The sequence below is a fragment of the Oncorhynchus mykiss genome, chromosome 16, assembly GCF_057628025.1.
Source record: "Oncorhynchus mykiss isolate SJ-2025 chromosome 16, ASM5762802v1, whole genome shotgun sequence".
NCBI classification, from domain to species: Eukaryota; Metazoa; Chordata; class Actinopteri; order Salmoniformes; family Salmonidae; genus Oncorhynchus; species Oncorhynchus mykiss.
This window is the reverse complement of record NC_143037.1, coordinates 55,756,724-55,782,174: the sequence shown is the minus strand read 5'-3', so window position 1 is coordinate 55,782,174 and position 25,451 is coordinate 55,756,724. Positions and strand designations below refer to the sequence as shown.

General features: G+C 39.0%; 1 protein-coding gene across 2 annotated transcripts; it reads right to left on the bottom strand.

Moving 5' to 3' along the window:
- Positions 1–578: 578 nt before the first annotated feature.
- On the bottom strand, positions 579–23,511 carry LOC110492273 (sodium-coupled neutral amino acid transporter 3). Of its 2 annotated transcripts, XR_002468981.3 has the most exons (17): positions 23,085–23,511; positions 15,500–15,658; positions 14,613–14,688; positions 14,382–14,497; positions 13,483–13,556; positions 12,996–13,088; positions 12,169–12,250; positions 11,257–11,339; positions 10,956–11,014; positions 9,912–10,040; positions 9,533–9,612; positions 7,603–7,703; positions 7,359–7,483; positions 6,253–6,397; positions 5,927–6,030; positions 5,455–5,711; positions 579–3,248 (listed from the first exon to the last, which is right to left on the bottom strand). XR_002468981.3 is itself a non-coding variant. In XM_021566453.3 (16 exons), exons 2-16 carry the CDS (start codon positions 15,556–15,558, stop codon positions 5,607–5,609), a joined length of 1,431 nt encoding a protein of 476 aa, XP_021422128.1. In that variant the 5' UTR covers positions 15,559–15,658; positions 23,085–23,511; the 3' UTR covers positions 579–5,606. The 2 variants fall into 2 exon arrangements, 1 of the variants encoding a protein (XP_021422128.1); XM_021566453.3 differs by having other exon boundaries at positions 579–5,711.
- Between the last annotated feature and the right edge of the window lie 1,940 nt (positions 23,512–25,451).

The following is a 25,451-nucleotide window of genomic DNA, read 5'->3' as shown; positions in this document are numbered from 1 at the left end:
ACACAAAATGACAATTTAATAAATTTTAAATTCAGTCTGTAACACAACAAAATGTGGAAAAGGTCAAGGGGTCTGAATTCTTTCTGAAGGCATTGTAGTTAATGGAATTGGCCGAATGAAATCTCAGAGGAACTCCAGCCTTCCTGATTTTTGCTACACTTCTTGTGGAAATTCTGAAAAATGGGGCTGGTTTGTGTGAAGTAGTCATATTGGGGCCGATTCAGACTGAAAATTATGCCTTTCCTATGCACTTCTCAGTATTTGGTGTTCAGACTTATTCAGTCGTGTAACTCTCTCTGTAAGTGTCACTACCTTGCCCGCTCTGAATACATTTAATTCATCCGATGAAAACCCTCCCACTTGCTGGACAACAGATTTTCTCATGAAGTTTTCATTCAATAGGGTTTTCATTCAATAGGGTTTTCATTCATTAGGGTTTTCATTCATTAGGGTTTTCCGTACATTTGTCTTAAGCCATCCCTTTAAATACAGTGTACCTTTCAGTTATTTTGTGAATGTTGTGAAAAGTAAAAAAGACACAGAACATGCAGATCACAGTAAAGACATTCCTCGATAAATACTGACAACCATTCAAATTTATTGAAAATAGAATATCATAGACAATAGTGCCATGTCAAACACAAAATGTGCTTACCTTTATGTAACTATTTCTTCAAGACACTCAGCCTTGTCCTTCCTAAACATTAATTCAGCTGCCCAAATGGGCTCTGAGATCCTCTTGCTTCCCAATATTTGACCGCATTCAATAGTTTTACCTAAGTCTCCATTATACAAATCATTGCAATCAGGGACTCGGCACATGCTGCATTGCATGACTGACTATCTGGACAGACTGCCCAGCAAACCAAAATTGGTTCTGTGAACATTCCCAAAACATTAATTAGTTTGCCCTGAAAGTTCTAATGACACTTAAACAATCTAGTTGGGCTCATGATTATATATTTGTATAAAACATTCCCCTGATGATGCCAGAACACATTTTGTAATTAAACTACCTGGAAACCTAATTAGAACCTAAGGAGAATGTTCTGTGGTGGTTGGTACAGATGTTGTGCACAACATTTTAGGGAATGTTAGGAGAACATTCCAAGGATATTTCATAAAAGAAAATGTAATTTTTTTTGGGGGGGGGGGTGTTACCATCCTAATGTTATATAAAACCCAAACTAGAAATTAATGGGAATGTTAGCTAATGTCCTGGGAATGTTCCCGGTGTGCTGTGTGTACTGTATTTGTCAAATAAGACACAGCTGAATGCCATCATTCAGTTTTTATGGAACTTGCTTCTTCATTTTTGCCTTATTGCTTTGTTGGATGTCAAGTATACATAGAAACTATTCCAGACTACCTGGGTCGTTCCACTAATTTGCAGCCTTTTGAGAAGTGTAACTTTTTTTTTTGTTGTTATAAAGAGCACGTTCAACTTCATAAGAAACACATTTTCCCATCTCAAAAGGTTTTTAAGTGCCAAATAAAGTAACAGGGTTGACCGTAACAGGGTTGACCGTAACAGGGTAGATGATTTCATCTTAAATCAGCCATAAATCCCCTCGTGACAGGGGGAATAGAAGCTTGTTGTGTGCAACAGGACGTGGCAATTGAATGTCTGTCTATCTATGGGTAACAGGGTTGGCTTGTTATGCTCGATCCGCACAGTTTTCCATCACAAGATGGCCAAAAAGAATAGGACAAGCTCACCTGCTTTTACACTATGACTTGACTATTAGATGTACAATGTTTATTTTTTAAATATTTTTTTTAAAGGAATAGTTTCACCATATTTAAACGAGAGTTCTGACATTAAGATGAGGGACAGACGTAAATGAATCACTAATCATTAAATAAGTAATAGTCATCAGACATGACTTTGTCAAAGCAACAAATTAACTAGGGCTTTACAATGATGGTGAAAAGTTGGAGAAATGTTGAGGTTAAGTGAGTTAAAGTCTTCCTAGAAGTGCATAAAGTCTTAATTCATATAATTTTGTTTTTATTTATTGAATTCTCCATGTGGTCTATATTAAAGTGCACTCCATGTGGTCTATATTAAAAAACACTTCATGCTAACATGCTTTTAAAATTCAATATTGGTGCATCATTTCAACTTAAAATATCAAAGGGATGCAAAAGGCACTCTTTTCGTGGGAACAACCCACCTATTTCAATAGCACCAGCATAATAAATGTCACAAATGAAGAAAATATGATAATTCAATTGTTCAAAGTATTTTGGGTTCACTTCCCGGTTGTTTTGATCTCTTGATGTGTTTAGAAATGTGTGAATTAATTGTTCAGAATATTGTGGTGAAGATGGATACCGAATTGAAACCATACTGTCCAGCATATTTAAAAGCCAAACTTGCAATAACTTGAAGACACTGATTCTGCAGAATGATTCTTATAGAGATACAGAAAAGGATGACTGCTCCTGCACCTTAAAGACTGCTGTTAACAGAGTCATTGAACACTGGTCATTTTAATAATGTTTAAATACTGTTTTACCCACTTTATATGTATATGTACAATTTATATGTATATACTGTATTTTAGTCATGGCTCATCATATATAGCTACTACTGTACACACTTTTTCTATTCATATACTGTCCTTAAACACAATTTACATACATATACAGTACCAGTCAAAAGTTCGGACACACCTACTCATTCCAGGGTTTTCTTTATTTTTACTATTTTCTACATTGTAATAGTGAAGACATAAAAACTATGAAATAACACATATGGAATCATGTAGTAACCAAAAAAGTATTAAACAAATCAAAATATATTTTATATTCTTCAAAGTAGCCACCCTTTGCCTTGATGACAGCTTTGCATACTCATGGCATTCTCTCAACCAGCTTCATGAGGTAGTCAACTGGAATTCATTTCAATTAACAGGTGTGCCTTGTTAAAAGTTAATTTGTGGAATTTCTTTCCTTCTTAATGCTTTTGAGCCAATCAGTTGTGTTGTGACAAGGTAGGGGTGGTATACAGAAGATAGCCCTATTTGGTAAAAGACCAAGTCCATATTATAGCAAGAACAGCTCAAATAAGCAAAGATAAATTACAGTCTATCATTACTTAAGACATGAAGGTCAGTCAATGCAGAACATTTCAAGAACATTGAAAGTTTCTTCAAGTACAGTCGCAAAAACCATCAAGCACTCTGATGAAACTGGCTCTCATGAGGACCGCCACAGGAAAGGAAGACCCAGAGTTACGTCTGCTGCAGAGGAGAAGTTCATTAGCGTTACCAGCCTCAGAAATTGCAACCCAAATAAATGCTTCAGAGTTCAAGTAACAGACATCTTAACATCAACTGTTCAGATGAGATGATGAGAATCAGGGCTTCATGGTCAAATTGCTACAAAGAAACCACTACTAAAGGACACCAATAAGAAGAAGAGACTAGGTTGGGCCAAGAAACACAAGAAATGGACATTAGACAGATGGAAATATGTCCTTTGGTCTGTTGAGTCAAAATTTGAGATTTTGGGTTCAAACTGCTGTGTCTTTGTGAGACGCAGAGTAGGTGGTTCCCACCGTGAAGCATGGAGGAGGAGGTGTGATGGTGTGGGTGCATTGCTGGTGACACGGTCAGTGATTTATTTAGAATTCAAGGCACACTTAACCAGCATGGCTACCACAACATTCTGCAGCGATACGCCATCCCAACTGGTTTGCGCTTAGTGGGACTATCATCTGTTTTTCAACAGGACGATGACCCAACACACCTCCAGGCTGTGTAAGGGCTATTTGACCAAGAAGGGAGTGATGGAATGGAGCATCAGATGACCTGGCCTCCACAATCACCTGACCTCAACCCAATTGAGATGGTTTGGGATGAGTTGGACCGCAGAGTGAAGGAAAAGCAGCCAACAAGTGCTCAGCATATGTGGGAACTCCTTCCATGTGAAGCTGGTTGAGATTATGCCAAGAGTGTGCAAAGCTGTCATGAAGGCTACTTTGAAGATTCTAAAATCTAAAATATTTTTGGATTTGTTTAACACTTTTTTGGTTACTACATGATTCCATGTGTTATTTCATAGTTTTGATGTCTTCACTATTGTTCTACAATGTAGAAAATAGTTTAACATTTTTTTTAAAAATCTTGAATGAGTAGGTGTCCAAACTTTTGACTGGCACTGTATATTTATTTATATTCCGGACTCTGACATTGCTCGTTCTGATATTGTTTGTTTTGATATGTTTAGCATTTTTTAAACAGCTGAAACAGATTTTTCATGCAATCTACAACCATAATATTTATGCTTAATTCTGTGTGGGGGAAATGTGTATGTTTTTCTGCATATCTAAGCATACCTCTTGAGCTGTTTTTTTAAGAAACGAAATATGCTTCTTTGCACATTGCTAAATCTGGGTAAAAGATGGAAAGGAATTGTACTGAGTCTTATTCAGTACAATGAGTTATTGCTTGCTTTTTTTAAAGTCTACCAACCTTACCAGCAGGCATACCAGTTAGGCTATTTAGACAAGCTAGCTAATCTAACTAGCTAGTTATAACTTTAGGACATGGGGAACCTATATGGGCTAGCTAAAGCCAATAAAATTGCTAAGTGGCTGGTAGTATTACAAAAAAACAAAACATTTAAACAGGACAAATCTGAGAGGGCACACACCTCTGGTTATTGTACTGCTAGATACGGCTGCATAGTTGGAGCTAGAAGCATAAGCATTTCACTGCACCTGTGATAACATCTGCAGAACTGTGTTTGTGAACAATAAAACTTTGATTTGATAACTGAAAAATGTGAGTAAATACATTACTTGGCATCAAGCAACATGGTCAAATGTAAATAGTTAGACCATGCTGAAAAGTGATTGATTTATCATTAGTGGCTCATTTTGTTTTCAAATGTTCTGCAGCTACTGAGAAAAACTGTACACTACCAGTCAATTACCTCAAGAAATGTAGCTGAAATTATATTCAATAAACAAATCTACGGATAGTGTAATGACATAAAAGTAAATCCATTGTAGACTAACATTTTCTTCTCTTCTTCTTAAAGCTGGTTGATTAAACCACTGTTGATATTTGATCAAGAAACAACAGTGGGGTGAATTGTTTGGCAGTTGGGTAGGGAGGGAAGCCTGACAGTTAAAGAGATCCAGTCTCTTTGTATGGAGAAAATTAACCCCTCCCATCTTCTTCTATCTCTGTCACTTTTGTTTTACACCAGATGCTCTTCATTCGAGGTACTAGCTTAATGGCTTTTGACACACGCAGCAAGTAGTGGTTTAGGGGTTTCCATGGGCAACACCCTCATCAGCACCTCTGACACTGCCTGGGTGACATCTCTGACTAGAACTTCTTCCATAAAGAAAGTGACATCACTGGGTTCCTCAAAGACTAGCCTCCATGGAAGAGTAGCATGTCCTTTTGATGTGAATTGGTGGGGAAACGATCTTACCATGACGCAGGTATGGTAAGACTCATGATGATGTGGGTCCAGCCTTTCGACCGTGTTTGATCCTTCTCACAATCCCGACGTGATCAAGAAGTGGCACGGTGACAGGGCATGCTGCCGTGTGGCGTTTGGACCCCTATGTCAACGGATGTGCTCTAATGGCCACCTCCAGCTCGTTTCTCTCCGGTCGTCCAGTCGATGATGATGAATGTCAGGCTCATAGACATGAAGATAAAGCCCATGGCTGTAAAACAGGCAGCCTGAAACCAGCCAGAGAAAGAGTTGTTGGAATTCACCTTAGTCATGAATGTAAAAAAAATATAAATATCTTGACACAAACCGGGGTTTCGGAAGTTCTTTCCAGAACCCATTGTGATACCACCCAAACACTCAGAAAACCTGAGGATTGTTGTGGAGAGTTTTAACAAACATGTCTAGACAATGGCAGGAAAATGAATGTCATGTGAAAACCTACTGTGATCTTTGGTCTTGACTTCATTGGTTCTTGTTCGGTGGGAACAATGCGGAGGTAGAATAATCCTGGGAGGATGAAGATCAGACTAGGTGCAGTGGTGGCCCCTGGACAGCCAAATGAGACAATGAGTTAGTCCACTGGTAAGTACTCTTGTATGAGGCATATGTAATGTAAACAGTCCTTCCTGTAGTGTTAAGAGTGATGAGGAGACATGGCATGTCAGGTTGATTGGTGAGTATGTAGAGAAAAAGCATCTGAGGCTAGATGGCAAGAACTGTTGTAACCTATACTCATGAGCATATGAGTGCTTTTTTTCAGAGTCTCACCAATGATGCCAAAGATATCTCGGATATTGGGCACAAGGATTACAAGAACGTTGACCACGAAGAGGAGACACAGGGCGATGGTGATGTGTCGTGCCCAGTGGAAGGGTTTCTCTGGGAACAGGAGCTGGAGAATGGCTCTGCGAATCTGGAGAGAAAGAGGACTCAGGGGAGTATCTACAGTGAAACTTGCCACATGGCTGTCGAGTGTCAGTTATGAGGTATTTTTAAAGTCAACCTAAACTAAAAACACAATTGATGAAATTACATTCCATACACTTTCCTACCAATACCAACTCTGGGTTAAATAGAGATTATAGGATGTACTGTACAAGCCAGCATCAGTTGTTCTAAGCATGACACAGTAGCTTAACATTTAGAGATAAATTGATATATACAGTATCTAGGCTGTTGGTTTTGAAATGCAAACAATATTTGAAATGCAAATCATTGGAAGCGTCCTTAGAAATACAGTAATAATAGCAGGGGTTCCCAAACTTTTTGGGGCCGGAGACCTCTTTTGTGATAGCCAATTCATCAGGAACCCCTTAAAATCAGAACACAACTCTGACTTTAGAGTGCGATAAAAATAGCATTCCGGGCTAACCAAGCCTCGGGCCCTGGGAAATAACATTTTAAAAAGGCACCCCTCTTCGCAATGGAGAGGAAAATTAGTTAAGGTAATTTCCTACAATTCTACACATTTTTCCATGGGGCAGAGAGACAATTTTGCAGTTTTAAAGCTTAAACTAGAGTGCATTTATGTTCAAAATGACAATTTAAAAAAATACAAGAAACTTGAGTTGAAAACTGGATCATTGATGGAGTACTGTGGATCCCTGTGAGCCTCCCAAGCCCAACTGTGCATCTAAGGGTAGCCTATATTGTAGATTAATAATAGTGTATTGTATTGCACCCTCTAAACTTGTTTCACAGACCCATTAGCCAAATTTGTTTCATCTGTTGTTGCTAGCAATATTTATTTAGAATAAAAAGAGATCTTGGCGCAGAACCCCCTGTAGTACCTCCGCGGACCCCCAGGGTGGTTCCCAGTTCAGGAACCACTGAATTAGAGTACGTAATTAGAGCTAATGAGAGGAGGCTCTTACAGGAAAGAGGACCACAGGGACAGTAAGGGTGACTGCCACCAGCACGGCCACACGCACACACAGGATCAGGGTGTCCAGAGGGTCCACTTTGCTGTAGGTGTGCAGGAGCTCAGATTCCGTGTTCACTACATAAACATATATATATGCACACACACACAAATTGAGTATCTTTTGAAATTCTGAAATTAATATTTTTTTCTGCAGCGTGAATACGACTAAAGCCGTCTTGAAGCCCTGATCTTACCGTAGAAGGTGAGGTAACCAAAGATGGCAGTGAGGAGGTACATGACGAACATGCCCATGATGGACACATTAGCAATCCCCTGCATGCGCCTCTTGGTTGCACTTTGGTGGAAAAGAAAGCAGTTTTTTTTGTCTATTAATGAGGTAGAGGGATTACACGACTAATGTTACATTTATTACATTAAAAATGTCCCTTGATTTAATCAAAAGCCAACAGGTGTAGGTACATGTGTACAGTTGAAGTCGGAAGTTTCCCTTAGTTTATTTGGCTGAGTTTAAATGTTTCACAATTCTTGAATTTAATCCTAGTAAAAATACCCTGTCTTAGGTATGTTAGGATCACCACTTCATTTTAAGAATGTGAAATGTCAGAATAATAGTAGTGAGAATTATTTCTTTCAGCTTTTATTTCTTTCATCACATTCCCAGTGGGTCACTCATTTAGTTTTTGGTAGCTTTGCCTTTAAATTGTTTAACTTGGGTCAAACGTTTCGGGTAGCCTTCCACAAGCTTCCCCTTCCACAAGCTTGGGTGAATTTTGGCCCATTCCTCCTGACAGAGCTGGTGTAACTGAGTCAGGTTTGTAGGCCTCCTTGCACGCACACGCTTTTTCAGTTCTGTCCACAAATGTTCTATGGGATTGAGGTCCCTGGCTTTGTGATAGCCACTGTAATACCTTAACTTTGTTGTCCTTAAGCCATTTTGCCACAACTTTGGAAGTATGCTTGGGGTTATTGTCGATTTGGAAGACCCATTTGCGACCAAGCTTTAACTTCCTGACTGATGTCTTGAGATACCTTCAATATATCCACATCATTTTCCTCCCTCATAAGTCCATCTATGTTGTGAAGTGCACCAGTCCCTCCTGCAGCAAAGCACCCCCACAACATGATGCTTCCACCCCCGTGCTTCACGGTTGGAATGGTGTTCTTCAGCTTGCAAGTCTCCCCCTTTTTCCTCCAACCATAATGATGGTCATTATGGCCAAACAGTTCTATTTCTGTTTCATCAGACCAGAGGACATTTCTCCAAAAAGTACAATCTTTGTCCCCATGTGCAGTTGCAAACCGTAGTCTGGCTTTTTTTTATGGCGGTTTTGGAGCAGTGGCTTCTTCCTTTCTGGTTATGTTGATATAGGATGTGTTTTACTGTAGATAGATACTTTTGTACCGGTTTCCTCCAGCATCTTCACAAGGTCCTTTGCTGTTGTTCTGGGATTGATCTGCACTTTTCGCATCAAAGTACGTTCATCTCTAGGAGACAGAACGTGTCTCCTTCCTGAGCGGTATGAAGGCTGCGTGGTCCCATGGTGTTTATACTTGCATACTTGTTTGTACAGATTAAATTTGTACCTTCAGGTGTTTGGAAATTGCTCCCAATGATGAACCAGACTTGTGAAGGTCTACCATTTTTCTTCTGAGGTCTTGGCTGATTTATTTTGATTTTCCCATGATGTCAAGCAAAGAGGCACTGAGTTTGAACGCAGGCATTGAAATACCTCCACAGGTACACCTCCAATTGATTCGAATTATGTCAATCAGCCTATCAGAGGCTTCTAAAGCCATGACATAATTTTCTGGAATTTTCCAAGCTGTTTAAAGGCACAGTCAACTTAGTGTATGTAAACTTCTGACCCACTGGAATTGTGATACAGTGAATTATCAAACAATTGTTGAAAAAATGACTTGTGTCATGCTCAAAGTAGATGTCCTAACCGACTTGACAAAACTATAGTTTGTTGACAAGAAATTTGTGGAGTGGTTGAAAAACAAGTTTTAATGACTCCAACCTAAGTGTATGTAAACTTCCGACTTCAACTGCATGTATTCTACTGTAAATTAGTATCGGTAAAGAAGGATAAAGGTTGTCATGTCAACATGGTGATGTGTGAAGGGAACAAATTGGGGGTTCATATTGTTTTATGAACTTACTTTTTGAGTTCAGTGTAAATGGGAAGCACCTCAGGGTGACAAACAAAGGCGAACGCCAAGATGGGGATGGTATACGCCGTCTGAATACCATATAAAGGATAAGTTAAATTAGCAGCATTGCACAAGGAGTGCTTGAGTAAACTCACAAGACAGTGTGGACATTTGTGCCACGCTGGTTCTGCTCTGCTTCAATACACATGGACAACCAGTTGCACTGGATGTAACATGATATGAGCATGGATGCACAAAGTCATTAGCATATTGAATGACATGTGCTCCAACTGCAAATAGCTCCTAACCTTATGTGGTTGTATTGTAGCAGAGTAAGAACCCAAGAGCAGAGGTGATGTGGAATAAACACTAAAACATATGTTTTAACCTCCTGGTTTATGGTGAACATTTTGCCTTTGCACTGTCCCTCCTCTTCCATGGTGGTGTTGATAATTGTTGTGTGATTGCTGCCATTTGGCACCAGGGGGCAGGGGATGTTGAACTTCTTGTATATGACCTTGAGAAAGAGAGAGAGAAGCAGTGAGATGTCAGCAGAAACATATCAATCCTCTATAGCTGACAACCATGATCACATTTTTTATTCATTTTTTAGAACCTTTATTTAACCAAGCAAGTCAGTTAAGAAAAAATTCTTATTTACAATGTGCAATCACGGCCGTTTGTGATACAGCCTGGAATCAAACCAGGGTCTGTAGTGACGCCTAGTCTCTAGTTAACTTGTGAATTCCTGTCCAAAGCCTCATTCATTCTTCTGCTTTTGCTAATTGATCAAGGTCAACGATAGAATTTGTCACATTAACAATGTACCTTTCTGCAGTAAGGCATTTTAAACAACAACATGCACAGCAGTGTAATCTAGGATTGTGCTCAAGTATTCAAGCAACATTGAACAGTTTCAAACATTTTAACTATAGTTTTAACATATTACAATATTAAAATAATAATTTGGCCAAATGTGGTTCATTTATGATGTTGCCCTCCCCCTTTTTCTTTGTATGTCAACATAGTCAGACAATAACCCATTTCAGAAAGTTACCGTATCCATGTTCTTAGCTAATTTCACCATTGTACAACAAGGCCTGGCTGGCAGTGAGTATATGAAACAGGAGCTAACATGAAATGTTTTGTGAGGTAGAGTGGCACAAGATATAAATATCTCCTCATAAATTGTCGAGGGCACATTAGTACCACAGTCTTTAGTCATGACTCATGCCCTAAGCTGTTAACACATTTAACACATTAACAATGGTAAAGAATCACTAAAAACAGAGCATGGACAATGGAAGTCCAATCATCAGGAGGTGAAAAGCATATGCCGCATCAGAATATAATATTGAAATGTATGATTGCTTGTATAATATATATTGTAATATAATACAGTATAGACATCCATCATCAGAAAGTCACTCACCGAGGAAAGGAAAAAGACCATGCAGGTGAGGGAGAAGCCACTGGTGTAACCCAAATACCCTGCAAGATGCAACCAAGGATTGTTACTACAACAACAACAACAAGCATCCCACATCCCAGCTGACAATGTTTGGTTTCCAGGACACGTCTGCCTAAAATAGATCCTTCACAGAGCAGAGTCTATAGTCATCCAAATGTTTTGTTTTATGAATAAAGAGGCGCCGACTGAAAGATTGACAGCCAGTGAGGTCATTAGCAGCCATGAGGAAAAGTCAAAGGTCATCATGAGGTCAGTCACATACCCAGTTGTCTCATCAGAGCAAGTGGGAGGATGACGCACACACTGACGATGATGATGAGGTAATTCCCATTCAGGAACCAATCTCTAATTTAAAACATAAACAAAAAAACAAAACGTAGCCAGACACAAAAGTGAATTAATTCTAGGTTCATCATGGCATGCAATGTAGACTATACTAGGAAACATACTGTTTAGGGGCAATTGATGCAATGTTAGGTAAAAATGGCTTGTGGTTCTGGTGGGATGGCGAATACAGTTTAGGGACCTGGGGGTAAGCACTGGAGACCTGGGGATAGACGTGGGGATCGTAAGGTGCGGCATATTTTGCTGGGTCCATGTATAATGCATTAGCCAATCCTGGGTTTTAGCACCAAATATTGGGAGGGTGGACTAGTTTGGGATGGCAGTGAAGAGGAATGAGGATGGTACAATGAACAGATAATAAAGATTGGATGGGGGTGAAAGTCCAGTCCTAACTATAGGAGTTTAGCTCTGATTGGTTCCAGAGAGGGATCAATCAGGAAAGAGTGATCTGGGCTTATGGGGATTTTAACAGCTAGCTTGTTGCATGTTACACCCCCTAGATATTTGTATTTATTTAATTTATTTATTTAACTAGGTAAGTCAGTTAAGAACAAATTCTTATTTACAATGACGGCCTACACCGGCCAAACCTGGACGACACCCTATGGGACTCCCAATCACAGCTGGTTGTGATGTAGCCTGGAATCAAACCAGGGTGTCTGTAGTGCCTTAGACCACTGCGCAACTCAGGAGCAGTGTTTTCGTGGACAAGTAACCGTGTCAAGAAAAACTCCTGGCCTTAAACATACATCAGTAAGTGTGCCGAAGACAATAGTCCTCATGTTAGTTTGCTACACTGAAAGGTGTGGAAAGGTGCTGCTCCACTTACCCAGTGTTTGATGACAAGCCCAGGAAGGCTTGAATGACCAGAGGTAACTCATACTTAACAATGAAGAGGTAACTGGACATTGCTGGAGGGGATTAAACATATTTCAGAGTTGTTAACTTCTATTATCATAAGAAAACACAGACACACCCTGCCCATTTTACCTGTATTTTACTTTTCCTAAAAATGCTTACACAAACATTGGAGGAAAACTTTCTGTCAAGAACCACTAAAACTTTTATGAGCCATTGTCACGACTTCGACAGAAGTCGAAGCCTCTCCTTGTTCGGCGGTGGTCGACGTCACCGGTCTTCTAGCCATCATTGATCCATTTTTCATTTTCCATTGGTTTTGTGTTGTCTTCCTACACACCTGGTTTCAATCCCATTCATTACCTGTTGTGCATTTAACCCTCTGTTTCCCCTCATGTCTTTGTCAGTGATTGTTTGTTATTCAGTGTTGTGTTGGTTTTTGTATTGGTGTGCAACAGGTCCTTGTACCCACTTTATTTATTGTTACATTTAGTGTTTGGAGTGGGTTTTGTTTATTTGTTATTAAATACTCCATTACACTCAGTTTGATTCTCCTGTGCCTGACTTCCCTGCCACCTATACACACGACTCTGACAGCCATGAAATCCATGAGTGCAGTGAAGCCATGAGTGCATTTATATTTGCCCATGTGGTTCTCTTCAAAACAGATACTATGTGTTAGTGCTAGTGGGTGAATATATTACTGTATTAGAGGGGCAAAAAGTTTTTGCACTTTTATGGACAGAGGGTCTTATTCAATCAAACTCAATGACCCAATTCCTCATCCTAGGTACTTACCACCAATGTTGTGAAAGGTTATAATGACACCCGCTGCTATTTTTCCTGGGTGTCCAAAAGCCCGGAAGCCCAGCTGTTCATACGCACGAATACCTGAACAGACAAACAAGATGTTAGTCTGTTAAAGAGTAGACATGGGACAGGATCTATATGCCATGACATTAGAAGACACTGTTATCTAAAGCAACAGTGAGTGCATACATTTTTGTATATGTGACACCAGCGAACCAACAACTACCAATTTACAGACAGCTTGGATCATATGGTGGATCCCTACTTTAGGTTTGTCTATAAAAAAAGCTGGGCATTTCTGTCAGGCATTTGTGGAGGGGTAGAATCACAGGTATTTCAATGGTCCAAATGCAGAGGGAAGGTTTGTTGACAGAAAAGTCAGTTAACTTTTCTCATCTTGTTGTGATTAACTTTGTGATTCAGCTTTCAATTTGTCTTTGATTCCTTAGGGTGATCCTAAGTAACACATACTCACCCACAACTCCAGCACTCTTAAGCAGGAGGTGAACCGAGTAGCTGGACAGACAGGCGATACATGTCAACAGGATTCTGCAGAGCACAAGCAACTAACTTAGAGGTTTTGGAAAGGTAAACAACATAATTAATTTCATGTGGATTCAGCCAATGTTAAAATAATGAATCCCATGGTCAGCCCACCGCTTCACAGATGCATCAAACAAACAAAGTAAACTCTATAAGAATAGACTGCCCTCCTGTGACAGCAAATTGATTGGCACAAAACACAAATTAGTTATTCATAAACATTTAAACAATTCTTGACTTCTGACTGGACCTGACGTGAATCTGAGCAATCCAACGTGCAAAGCATGCTGGGGAGCCATATCTGTGGTGTGCTCACACCCAAGCTATGATTCATCAGCCAACTCTTTGCTATATTTAACTCCTGAAATCTGATTTAGGAGTCCCATGTGTCTCAAATCTCACCATAAAAATGACATATGGACACACCAACGCACACCACCCATGTGTCTCAAATCTCACCATAAAAATGACATATGGACACAACAACGCACACCACTCTTCGCCACTGTTCTTTTAACCATTCGAGGACCGTAAATGTTAAACATTACGTTAGATTTACTACTTTTTCATATAATTTTTGTCAGGTTTCCACTGTAGTGTTTTGGTAACATTGTTGCTATGTGTTGTGCAGTAACAGTGTGTATCAAACCATTTTGGGAGGATCTGTGACCTTTTGACAACAACAAAAAATACGAGACAAATAATCCCCCCGCCCCAAGTTTTGTCCTGCCAAGAGCTGTGTAATATTTAACTTGGTGGGCGTGTGTGTACTAATTTGTCTGTTGTCACATCAAGGAATCACATAGGGACATAATGTGTTGCTGTACTTACATAAAGAGAACGATGCCTGTGTTTGACATGGCGTACGACAGTCCCAGAATTCCACTCCCCATTATGGCGTTACTGAGGTTAAAGACGGACATTCCGAAAGAGGTTTTCCCCTCAAACTGCCAAGGCCACAAAGACATGAATGTCCGTTGTTATAACTCCTCATGATGACATTTCAGCATAAAAAGGATGACTGCCAGCTCCAAAGCTGTTGCCATAGTTCTTCATACTCACATCTGTAAACTGGGGCTTCTTGGTCCCATCACTCTTATGTGGTAACATCTCCTCTTCCTCTTCCGCCCGCGGGATACTATGAAGTCATTCAAACCAAGGAAATATAAAAACTATAAGGTTAAACAACACTCAATTTCATCAATGTCCAACTTCAGCCAAGCAAAGTGTCATTATAATCCATTGGGTGCTTGAAAATGCTGTTCATGAAAGTACTGTATCCATTTAAGTGTTTAAAATGCATCTGAGGTAAACTGGTATTTTTCCAGGTGTTCAACACAAATATGATACCTTTTCTGCAAAACCATAATGACAGTGGATTTCATTTAACTTGTTTAGTCTGCTCAAAATAGCCAAACAAACATAACAATACATTTCTGTGCTAAAACAAAAAAACAGGGCAAAAAACTAGTTGAATCAACATTGTTTCCAAGTTATTTCAATAAAATAAATCAATGTGATGATGTTGAATCAATGTGATGATGTTGAATCAATGTGATGATGTTGAATCAATGTGATGATGTTGAATCAATGTGATGATGTTGAATCAATGTGATGATGTTGAATCAATGTGGAAAATGTCATCTTCTTTTCTCCCAACTTCTAACCTAAATCAAATATCATGGTGAAATGTTTTTTTTGCTTTCATGTTGAATTTGCATTAGTTGACAACCACCACAAGACCATGTCAAACTAGACTGTAGACAATTAATCTACACAAACAGTGACAAATATAGGGTGGTAATAGTCTTGTCTGTCAGAAAATAAACACAAATATCCTTGGAATTTGTGGAATCTTGGTGGCCTTTCTGAAATCAAAACACTATCATGCACACAACTGGCGGAATGATATTATCATACATGCCAGTGCAGTCAAAGAGGACACATACCCATTTTCCAAAGGGACAAAGCCATGGTGGTGACCATTTGATAGCTTTTGGAGTTCCATATGTTTTTTTGCTGATACAAAAAGGGCTGGGTGTGACTGATGGTTCTTCACTGACTGGAGGAAAACATTGAAGGATTCACAAGGAGGCTAAAGTTCCAATCTGAAAAAAAGAGAAAAAGATGTACCTTAGATAAATGAACAACTTATCTTTTGGATGTCATTCCAGATGATAGACAGAAAAATGTAAACAGTCAGGTTTGACGGTTTGAGGAATTTGCACGTTGCAAAGTGAATCCTAGACTCTAGGGTAACTGTGGGAGTTGTAAACTTGTCTGTTACTATGGGACCACATGTCATCTTCCCACCAGAGGAATCCATAGCACTACTCTCTCCCTGCATGTGTCATTTCATTTGACGGCTCAGGTTGCATTGCCAGTAATGAGACTCCTGACTACTTTTGAACTCCTTCCGATAAAATTCCATTACTCTTTCAGTAGGGTTTGGTTTACGTGGCAGATCTACGTTGAAGTCCTTCTGCATACAACTCATAATTGATGTAACACTTTCCTCCGTTACAAAATGAAGTGCAGATTGTTAGGGCCAGTTCTTTTTTTGTTTCAATCAACTCACGTTTGCCAGAAAAGGGATGTAAATCTGATATAAACTAAACCTGGAAGCACTGTGTTGCCATCACAGACTTTATTGTGAACACAAACTTTGTTGTACACTGTTATTTATCAATCTTTTATTTATCCAGGTGAGTGCCATTGAGGTAGGAATCTCTATTTAAGGGATCCCTGGTATTGGTTTAGGATTTCACTCTTGTTCATCTACACTGCAGGGTTGCTAAAGTGTAAGATACCTACCAGCCCTATGCCAACTGGTGTGCCAGCTGGGATTTGACATCATTACAGACGAAACTGGCAAACAAGAAATGTCACAATTTGCTGAACAAATAGAGTCATATGAGGCTGCTTACATAACGCCTTCTGATACATTGACACAAGAATTACAGTGCCTTCAGAAAGTATTCACACACCTTGACTTTATCCACATTTTGTTGTGTTACAGCCTAAATGTCAAATGTCTTAAATGTAGATGTTGTGTCACTCATCTATACACTCCATAATGTCAACGTGGAATTATGTTTTTTATTTTTACAAATTAATAAAAAATTAAAATCTGAAATGTCTTGAGTCAATAAGTATTCAACCCCTTTGAATAAAAATGTGCTTAACAAGTCAAATAATAAGTTGCATGGACTAACTCTGTGTGCAATAATTGTGTTTAACATTATTTTTGAATGACTACCCCATCTCTTTACCCCACACATACAATTATCTGTAAGGTCACTCAGTTGAGCAGTACATTTCAAGCACAGATTCAACAGCTAAGACCAGCGAGGTTTTCCAATGCCTCGCAAAGAAAAGCAACTATTGGTAGATGCGTAAAAAAAAAGCAGACATTGAATATTCCTTTAAGCATGGTGAAGTTATAAATTACACTTTGGGTGGTGTATTAATACACCCAGTCACTACAAAGATACAAGCTTCCTTCCTAACTCGGCTGTCAGAGAGGAAAGAAACCGCTCAGGGATTTCACCATGAGGCCAATGGTGATTTTAAACCAGTTACAGAGTTAAACCGCTGTAATAAGAAAAAACTGAGGATGGATCAACAACATCGTAGTTACTCAACAATACTAACCTAAATGACAGAGTGAAAAGGAGGAAGCCGGTACAAAATATAAATATCCAAAACATGCATCCTGTTTGCAATAAGGAACTAAAGTAAAACTGCCAAAAATGTGGCTAAGAAATGTACTTTTTGTCTGAATACAAAGCATCATTTTTGGGGCAAATCCAACACACCACATCACCGAGTACCACTCTTCATATATCAAGCATGGTGCATCATGTTATGGGCATGCTTGTCATCAGCAAGGAATACTGAGTTTTTTTGGACAAAAGAAAAAGAATATAGCTAAGCACAGGCAAAGTCCTAGAGGAAAACCTGGTTCAGTCTGCTTTCCAGCAAACACTGGGAGACAAATTCACCTTTGAGCAGGACATTAACCTAAAATGCAATGCCAAAAATACAGTGGGGAGAACAAGTATTTGAAACACTGCCGATTTTGCAGGTTTTCCTACTTACAAAGCATGTAGAGGTCTGTAATTTTTATCATAGGTACACTTCAACTGTGCGAGCCGGAATTCTTACTGGTTGGTAGGTGATCAAATACTTATGTCATGCAATAAAATGCAAATTAATTACTTAAAAATCATACAATGTGATTTTCTGGATTTTTGATTTTAGATTCCGTCTCTCACAGTTGCAGTGTACCTATGATAAAAATTACAGACCTCTACATGCTTTGTAAGTAGGAAAACTTGCCAAATCGGCAGTGTATCAAATACTTGTTCTCCCCACTGTACATGAGTGGCCTAATTACAGTTTTGATTTAAATCAGCCTGAAAATATATGGCAGGACTTGAAAATGACTGTCTAGCAATGATCAACAACCAACTTGATAGAGCTTGAAGAATTCTTAAAAAAATGGGCAAATATTAGACCATCCAAATTTGCAAAGCTCTAAGAGACTTACCCAGAAAGACTCCCAGCTGTAATCGCTGTCAAAGGGGATTCTAACATGTATTGACTCAGGGGGTTGAATATTTATCTAATCAAAATATATTTGTGTTTTATTTTCCATTAATAAAAATGTTACATTTAATTTTGTGTGGATCGTTAACATTTTTTAAAAAAATGGTATCCATTTTAATCCCTAATTGTAACACAACAAAATGTGGAAAATCTTAAAGGGGTGTGAATACTTTCCGAAGGCACTGTGTACAACAGGATAAGGCATGTGGTCCTTTATCAAGCTTTGTCAGTTGTGTTTGCCCACTGACAAGGCAATGTTGTATTTTGTTATCTTATAGCTAGGCTACTTTTGTTCTCAGTGTGCTGTATTACATACAAAAGTATTTTCATTCAAAAACATGGTCTGACTAGCCAAAGAAAATATCCAAGTATATCTGAACTTTCAACGTGTAGGCCTATGCTTAACTCATGACTAATGTTCTTTGTTACCCCGACACAATTTTTATTTTTATTTTATTATGGCTTGAAGGTACAACCAACATACAGTATCTTGGATAAAAGCAGCCATATATCATAGTTACTGCTTTTGAAAATAAGCTTTTCTGTTTGACCTTTACCATAGAAAACGTTACTGCTTCTTCTTCTTCTTCTTTAAGAAACTGTGTTGCACAATGACCCGCTAGAGGAAATATGTGTTTTCTAGTACAAGTGATGTGGGATGTTGGAATTCACATTTAAATGCACGCCAGAAGTTTTATTAAACCCTGGGATGGATACGTGGCTCACTGGGTCCAGAGATGCAGTTTGGAGTAAATCCTGGTTTTTACCACCAGTTGCTAGAGACATCAGCCTTGTAACCTACCATGTCAAACGTGAGTTTGATAAGGTTCGACCACTCTGACATCACATGACACATCATGTGCTTTTCAAACGTGACTCAGGTAGCGGGTTCCCTAACACGTATTAGACTTTTTCTTAGAGACACATGAGGATTGGATATGATTGGATGATTTGTCAGAATGTGACTTCTGATGACTCATACTCAGGTCACACTTTATTTGGATAGTCCGGATAGTCCATCTGTAGATGCTCTACAGATGGTCATACTATCAACAAACTACCTGTTGATAAGCAACTGTTGATAAGAAACATGTTAAGGTTACGGTTAGGGTTAGGATTAGGATAAGGGTAAGGGTAAGGGTTAAGGTTAGAGTTACGGCTAGGGCTAAGGTTAAGGTAAGGGTTAAGGTTAGGGTTAGGATAAGAGTTAAGGTTAGGGATAGGGATAAGGTTTAGTAGATAGTTAGTTGAAATGTTACTGATAGTCTGTAGAGCATCTACAAATGGACTATCCAAATAAAGTGTTACCCTTTTGATATCAAATCAAATTTATTTATATAGCCCTTCTTACATCAGCTGATATCTCAAAGTGCTGCACAGAATGGGTATTGGTAAATTGATATGGGTAAATTGATATGGGTAAATTGTACTCCAATGATGTCCTATGGGGCAACTCTAGTTTCTATATCAATAATACCCAACAAGTTTCATCATCAGCCAAACATAAAGTGATAAATGTTACCTATATAACATATACAACTATGTAATCCAGCACATATCATACTACACACAAAATAAAATACTTGCCACAGATTTGTGATTGGTTTGGTTATGCAGTTTGTAATAGAAATATCATGTAGCAGCTCAGTTTGAAAGCCAGTGAGATTTGTGGGAGCCTGCGTCTCATGTGTTCTATCGACAGCGATGCCAAACCATAATTCAGGAAACAATGTCTTGCGAGGAAATGTGTGATAAAATAACATCAAAGTCCTGATATAACTATTACTGTGCTATTACATTTAGATAAGGATTAAGAAAAAAATGGAATATATCTGCAGAGCCTAAACCTTGATGGAAAGGACACCAACATTTAGAAAAGCCATGTGTGAAATCACACCAGTTCAATGGAAAAAATAGCTCACATACATTTTGTGTCTGCCGCAGAATGTCACCCTTATTTTCTAAAGGTCAAATGCATCTGTTTTTATCTAAATGTTCAATCATTTCTGGGTAACAATTAAGCACCTTAATGTATTTGTTTTTAATCAAAATTGTAAAAAATTAACAAAAATAGCTTCTTCACAAAGAGCAATTTCTCAAGAAATAATTTTGCTAGGACTGTCTGGGAGTGGGGAGGGGTAAACGGAAAACGGTCTGTTATTGGCAGAGAGGTTTGGAATTCTCTTTCTTATTGGTCTATTAAGAAGGCAGGCCAAAACTACAGAGATTTCAGACTTCAAAACAGCTCTGATTTCAAACAGCTCTTACACTAAAGAGCATTATCATAATTTTCACAATTTCACAGTATTATTCCAACCTCGTAGTGTGGAAATATATATAAAACACAGAAAAATCTAGTTTTTGACTGCACTTGGTCTTTAACGAATCTACTAAACCCCCCAACACATTTTTTTCATTCGGAACTGATAGACATTAGACCAGAAGAGGTCATGTACTTCAGACTAGCTGTCGCCATTGGCGTCGGCTAATGGGGATCCTAATAAATCAAAAAATCCTTACACACACCTCCCCTGAGAGAACTGGTTATGCTAATGCAGGTAATGTAGCTCTTCACCAGTTCCCACACCCATTCCACCAACATTCCTTTCTCTGTCTCTCTTCCTTTTTACATTTCTACATTGCTATGTTACATGTGTGATTTTTCTCCTCACTAAGTCGCTCCCTCTTCGGCTAAAATCTTTATTCTAATGCATGAAGAGCCCCTGGCAAGAAGGGTCGGGCAAGCACATTCTTGCATTGCGTCTTGGGAATCAAACTCCAGAATGTCTTTCTACTGTGTTATCATTTCACACCAACACAAAATGTTTCTAAAAAAAATCAACACCCAACCATCACCACTACTACAAACAAACACACACACAAATGTGCTGGTGACCAATGCACACACACGCATGCACACAAACACACATTATCTATTTCTAAACATATTATCTACATTGCAATGATCTTTTGTTGAAATGTAGTCTTTTTCTGATGTTTATGTTGGATGTTTTAGGAAGTTGAGTGCTTTTCCAGCCACAGCGGTAGGCAACCAATACAGCCAGGAAATCCTCTCTCGGTGAAGAAGGAGGATCTCAGGTTAAAAAGGTCTAAAATTAAAGAGTTATTTCTGATAAAATGTCTGTTTTAATATTTAGATGAAAAGCTAAACAAGCTAGGTTTCTTATATGATGGATTATTGACTGACCCATCAGAAAACACATAGCTTAATCTGTAATGGGAAGAACAAGTTAATAGTGGGAGTTCCATCAACCAATCCTGCATAGTTATTTCCGAGAAAGCCTGTTGAATCGTGCATTCGGCCCACAGAAGAACCACAAATATCTACCACCATGTGACGGTAGTTTGAAATGGTGGATAGACATTGCAACTTCCCTGTATTACTGAAGCTAGTATTCAACTATTTATATGTTTCCAATGCTTAGTTGCTGAGTGAGAGAAATAAATGTGCCTGAAGAATAAAAGGGAAAGTATATGGCACAGCAGAGCACAGCACATAAAATACCCTCTGACCCCATACTTTCTGCGCAATAGAGGGGTGTATACATGACATATTATGCAATAACCTTCCATTTTGGTCTTGCTTTCTATTGGCTGATTAAGAGGTTGCTATGAAGATTATGTAAATACAATTTGAGGAAGAGCTATAAATTATGTTCTCTAATGGTAGGATCAACTGATTCTTGCATTTATTAGACAAAGTGAAAAAATGGGTTTCTTTCTCAAACAACTGAAGTAGCCAGCTAACCCGCTTGCTTATAGTTGCACTAGGGTCGGTAGCAGAAGCCAAAGCAACCAATTTGTAAGGTTTGTGTTAGCTAATCAGCTCCTTTGTTGTTCAACGTGACGTGCCATTCCATAATAGCTGCCGTTGCTACTGCTAGCTAGCATGAGGACGAAAACGGCAGTTTACTTCAAAACGTTCAATCTTCTCGTTGTAACAGTTGGAATAATGGGACAAAATCAGAGTACAACACATTTGTCATCCCTTGATTGAAGTACGTTTTCCGAGCTATATCTCAACCCGGGCTCCGTGGTGTCTTATTATACACAGGAATGCTGTCAGATCCCAGTGCAGCTGTAAGGAAGTGGGTTGGATCCGCTGGCTAACAACTGAAGTAGAAGGCACTCCATTGTGTGCAGTAGTGTGCAGTAGACACTCAATTATAAAAATAGAGTTTATTACAGATCCATAGTTAAAAACAAACTGATATTTCAGTCCGAGGCTTTTGCATTTACAGACAAAGAATGAGTTCAGAATCCATGAGTGGTGGGTTTGATTCACGTAAAAAAACAGTCAGACCAGAAAAATATTAATCAATCATTACACTTAACTATAAAACATGATGTTCTGAGCAATTCCCTAAATATATTATCAGTCACACAAAGGAGACAGTGGCCACTGAATTTGTTTGTCAGTTGGTGCAGTTACTCCTGTGAGGTCACTACTTATCACGCTGTCTGTCTTTGACCTTTCTAAATTGACTTATTCAGACCAGTGTTCCAACAATTCATATATATATATATATATATATATATATATATATATATATATCCACATACATGACACTGCTCAGGGAAAATGTAATCATAAAACTGAATTATTCAAATAATGTTGTGGAAATCAAATTAAGTAGTACTACTGACAATGACAAGTTCCACTATGCTACCTCACAATGCTACCTCACTGACAATGACAAATTCCACAATGCTACCTCACAATGCTATCTCAATGACAATGACAAATTCCACAATGCTACCTCACAATGCTACCTCACAACAATCCCTACCGATGTCCACCAGTGGAATTTCAATGGTATTTTACCCTTCTTGTCAAGTTCCTGCTATGACCCCCACGTGGCATAGCAATACATAGAGCAGAATCAAGGAATGTTCTATTACCTTCAGATGCAGAGAACGTAGAGTTTCAAAGACAGAGAGTAAGTGAAGTGTGTCCTGAGTAGAAGAGATGTTTTCTTGGCCAAGGTGTTGTTTTGCCCAATTGTAATTGGCTTGAGTTTATAGCCAAGAAGAAAGAGCAGAGTGTCTGCTAAGAGTAAGGGAGAGGGTTAGGGCGCGAGCACATATAGAGGAAAAGGCACTAAAAGGGAGGGTTGTTCAAAATGATGGTCTCAAGTTTCTTATGATGTCACACATGCTCATTACTTTTGCTGCTGTCAAAACCAGGCGGTCAGTGGCCTTTTCTCGCATCAATTGCTCCATTGGGAATCTATCACATTTGGAGGAGGCACACTCAGATACACTAGACCCATTGAAGTCTGCTGATAGGACAACAAGTCATTCTTACATGCCCCCCTTTTCCAAAAAACTGGCAACATTGGAAATAAATATGGTTAGGTGATCAACCTCTGGTTGCTTAAGAGTCCAGCCCAGTGGTATGAGTTACATCATGCCCCCTTATGAAATACAGTGGAAAGGAAAGGTAAACCCCAAGGCTACATGAAGCTAAACTCAGAATTCCTGAAAGCAGTCAAACGTTTTAAACTCAATAGAGTCGTTAAGACAACGCTGCATCCAAACACCAGATAGCAGAAAATGAAAGTACTCCCATGGTTGTCATTCTGATTCTGATGAATCAGGGATAGTGACTTTTGTAAATGTGTTTGTCACTAGAAATCTCTGCATTAAAAAATGTAGATAAAGTTTTGGACCCATAACATCTGAGATTTGCTGAAGAACAAAAAATACACTGTTTATAACGGTTTAGGGGTGATGAGGGTGCTGCAGCACACTGAACAATCAGAAGAAAAAATATATATAAATCATTTGTGGTCACACCCAATGATGTGTATAAATCTTGGATGACTGACAGAGGGCACCATCTTGGCACCCCTCTATTGTAAAAAAAAGATTTTGGAAGCTATAGAAATACATGTATTAATGTCTACATTCGTTTTTTGACACATTTATTATATTACACACACCTTAATCCATACTTTTAAATTATATTATGTGAGTTACACATAAAAAATATATAAAACATTTTCCTTAAAGTATTTATTTTAGAGAGTACTAATGTTACAGTCCCCACTACAACAACAAAAATACTTAAATGCATGTAATTTTGTCCTTGAAACATTTAATTTAAATACTGTAGAATTCCGTTAATTCCTATGGAGGACTGCTCCGACTGGGGAGTGCCAATATGGCCGACAGGTGGCTTCAAAGCCTCACCACCTCCCTTCAAGACACACGTGACCCACTCTAATTCGCCTGACAGATCAACGGACGACGCAATCGCCATTGCACTGCACACTGCCCTCACCCACCTGGACTTAAGGAATGCATATGTGAGGAGGCTGTTTCTTCAACTACAGCTTGACCTTCAATACCATAGTGCCCTCTAAGCTCACCACAAAGCTCACGGCCCTGGGACTGAACTCCTCCCTATGCAACTGGGTCCTGGACTTCGAATAAGAAAAATGTGTTAAGAAAGTATTTACTAAAATAAACTGAAGTAAAAAATAAACAGACCAAATTAAAAATCTATGAAAATAAATAAAAAATAACTGATAATTACGGTGCAAGAATAAAATAACACAAAGTCAATGTGCAAGGGCACCGGTTAGTCAAGATAATTTTATTAGCTGTTCAGGAGTCTTATGACTTGGGGCTAGAAGCTGGAAGCCTTTTGGACCTAGACTTGGGGCTCCAGTACCGCTTGCCATGCAGTAGCAGAAAGAACCGTCTATGACTAAGGTGGCTGGAGTCTTTGGCAATTTTCGGGCCTTCCTCTGACACCGCCTGGTATAGAGGTTATGGATGGCAGGAAACTTGGCCCCAGTGATGTACTGGGCCGTCTGCACTACCCCCTGTTGTGCCTTGCGGTCGGAGGCTGAGCATTTGCCATACCAGGCGATGATGCAACCAGTCAGGATGCTCTCAATGGTGCAGCTATAGAACTTTTTGAGGATCTGAGGACCCATGTGTCACACCCTGACCTTGGAGATCCTTTTTATGTCTCTATTTTGGTTTGGTCAGGGCGTGAGTTGGGGTGGACATTTCTATGTGTTGCGTTTCTATGATTTTCTATCTCTATGTTTTGGCCGGGTATGGTTCTCAATCAGGGACAGCTGTCTATCGTTGTCTCTGATTGGGAACCATACTTAGGTGCCTTTTTTCCCACCTGTCTTGGTGGGAAGTTTACTTTCTTTATGGCACTTAGCCTTAAGCTTCACAGTTTTGTTTGTAGTGTGTATTGTTTTGTTCGGCGTCTTTTTCTTAATTAAAGAACATTTTTTATTTATT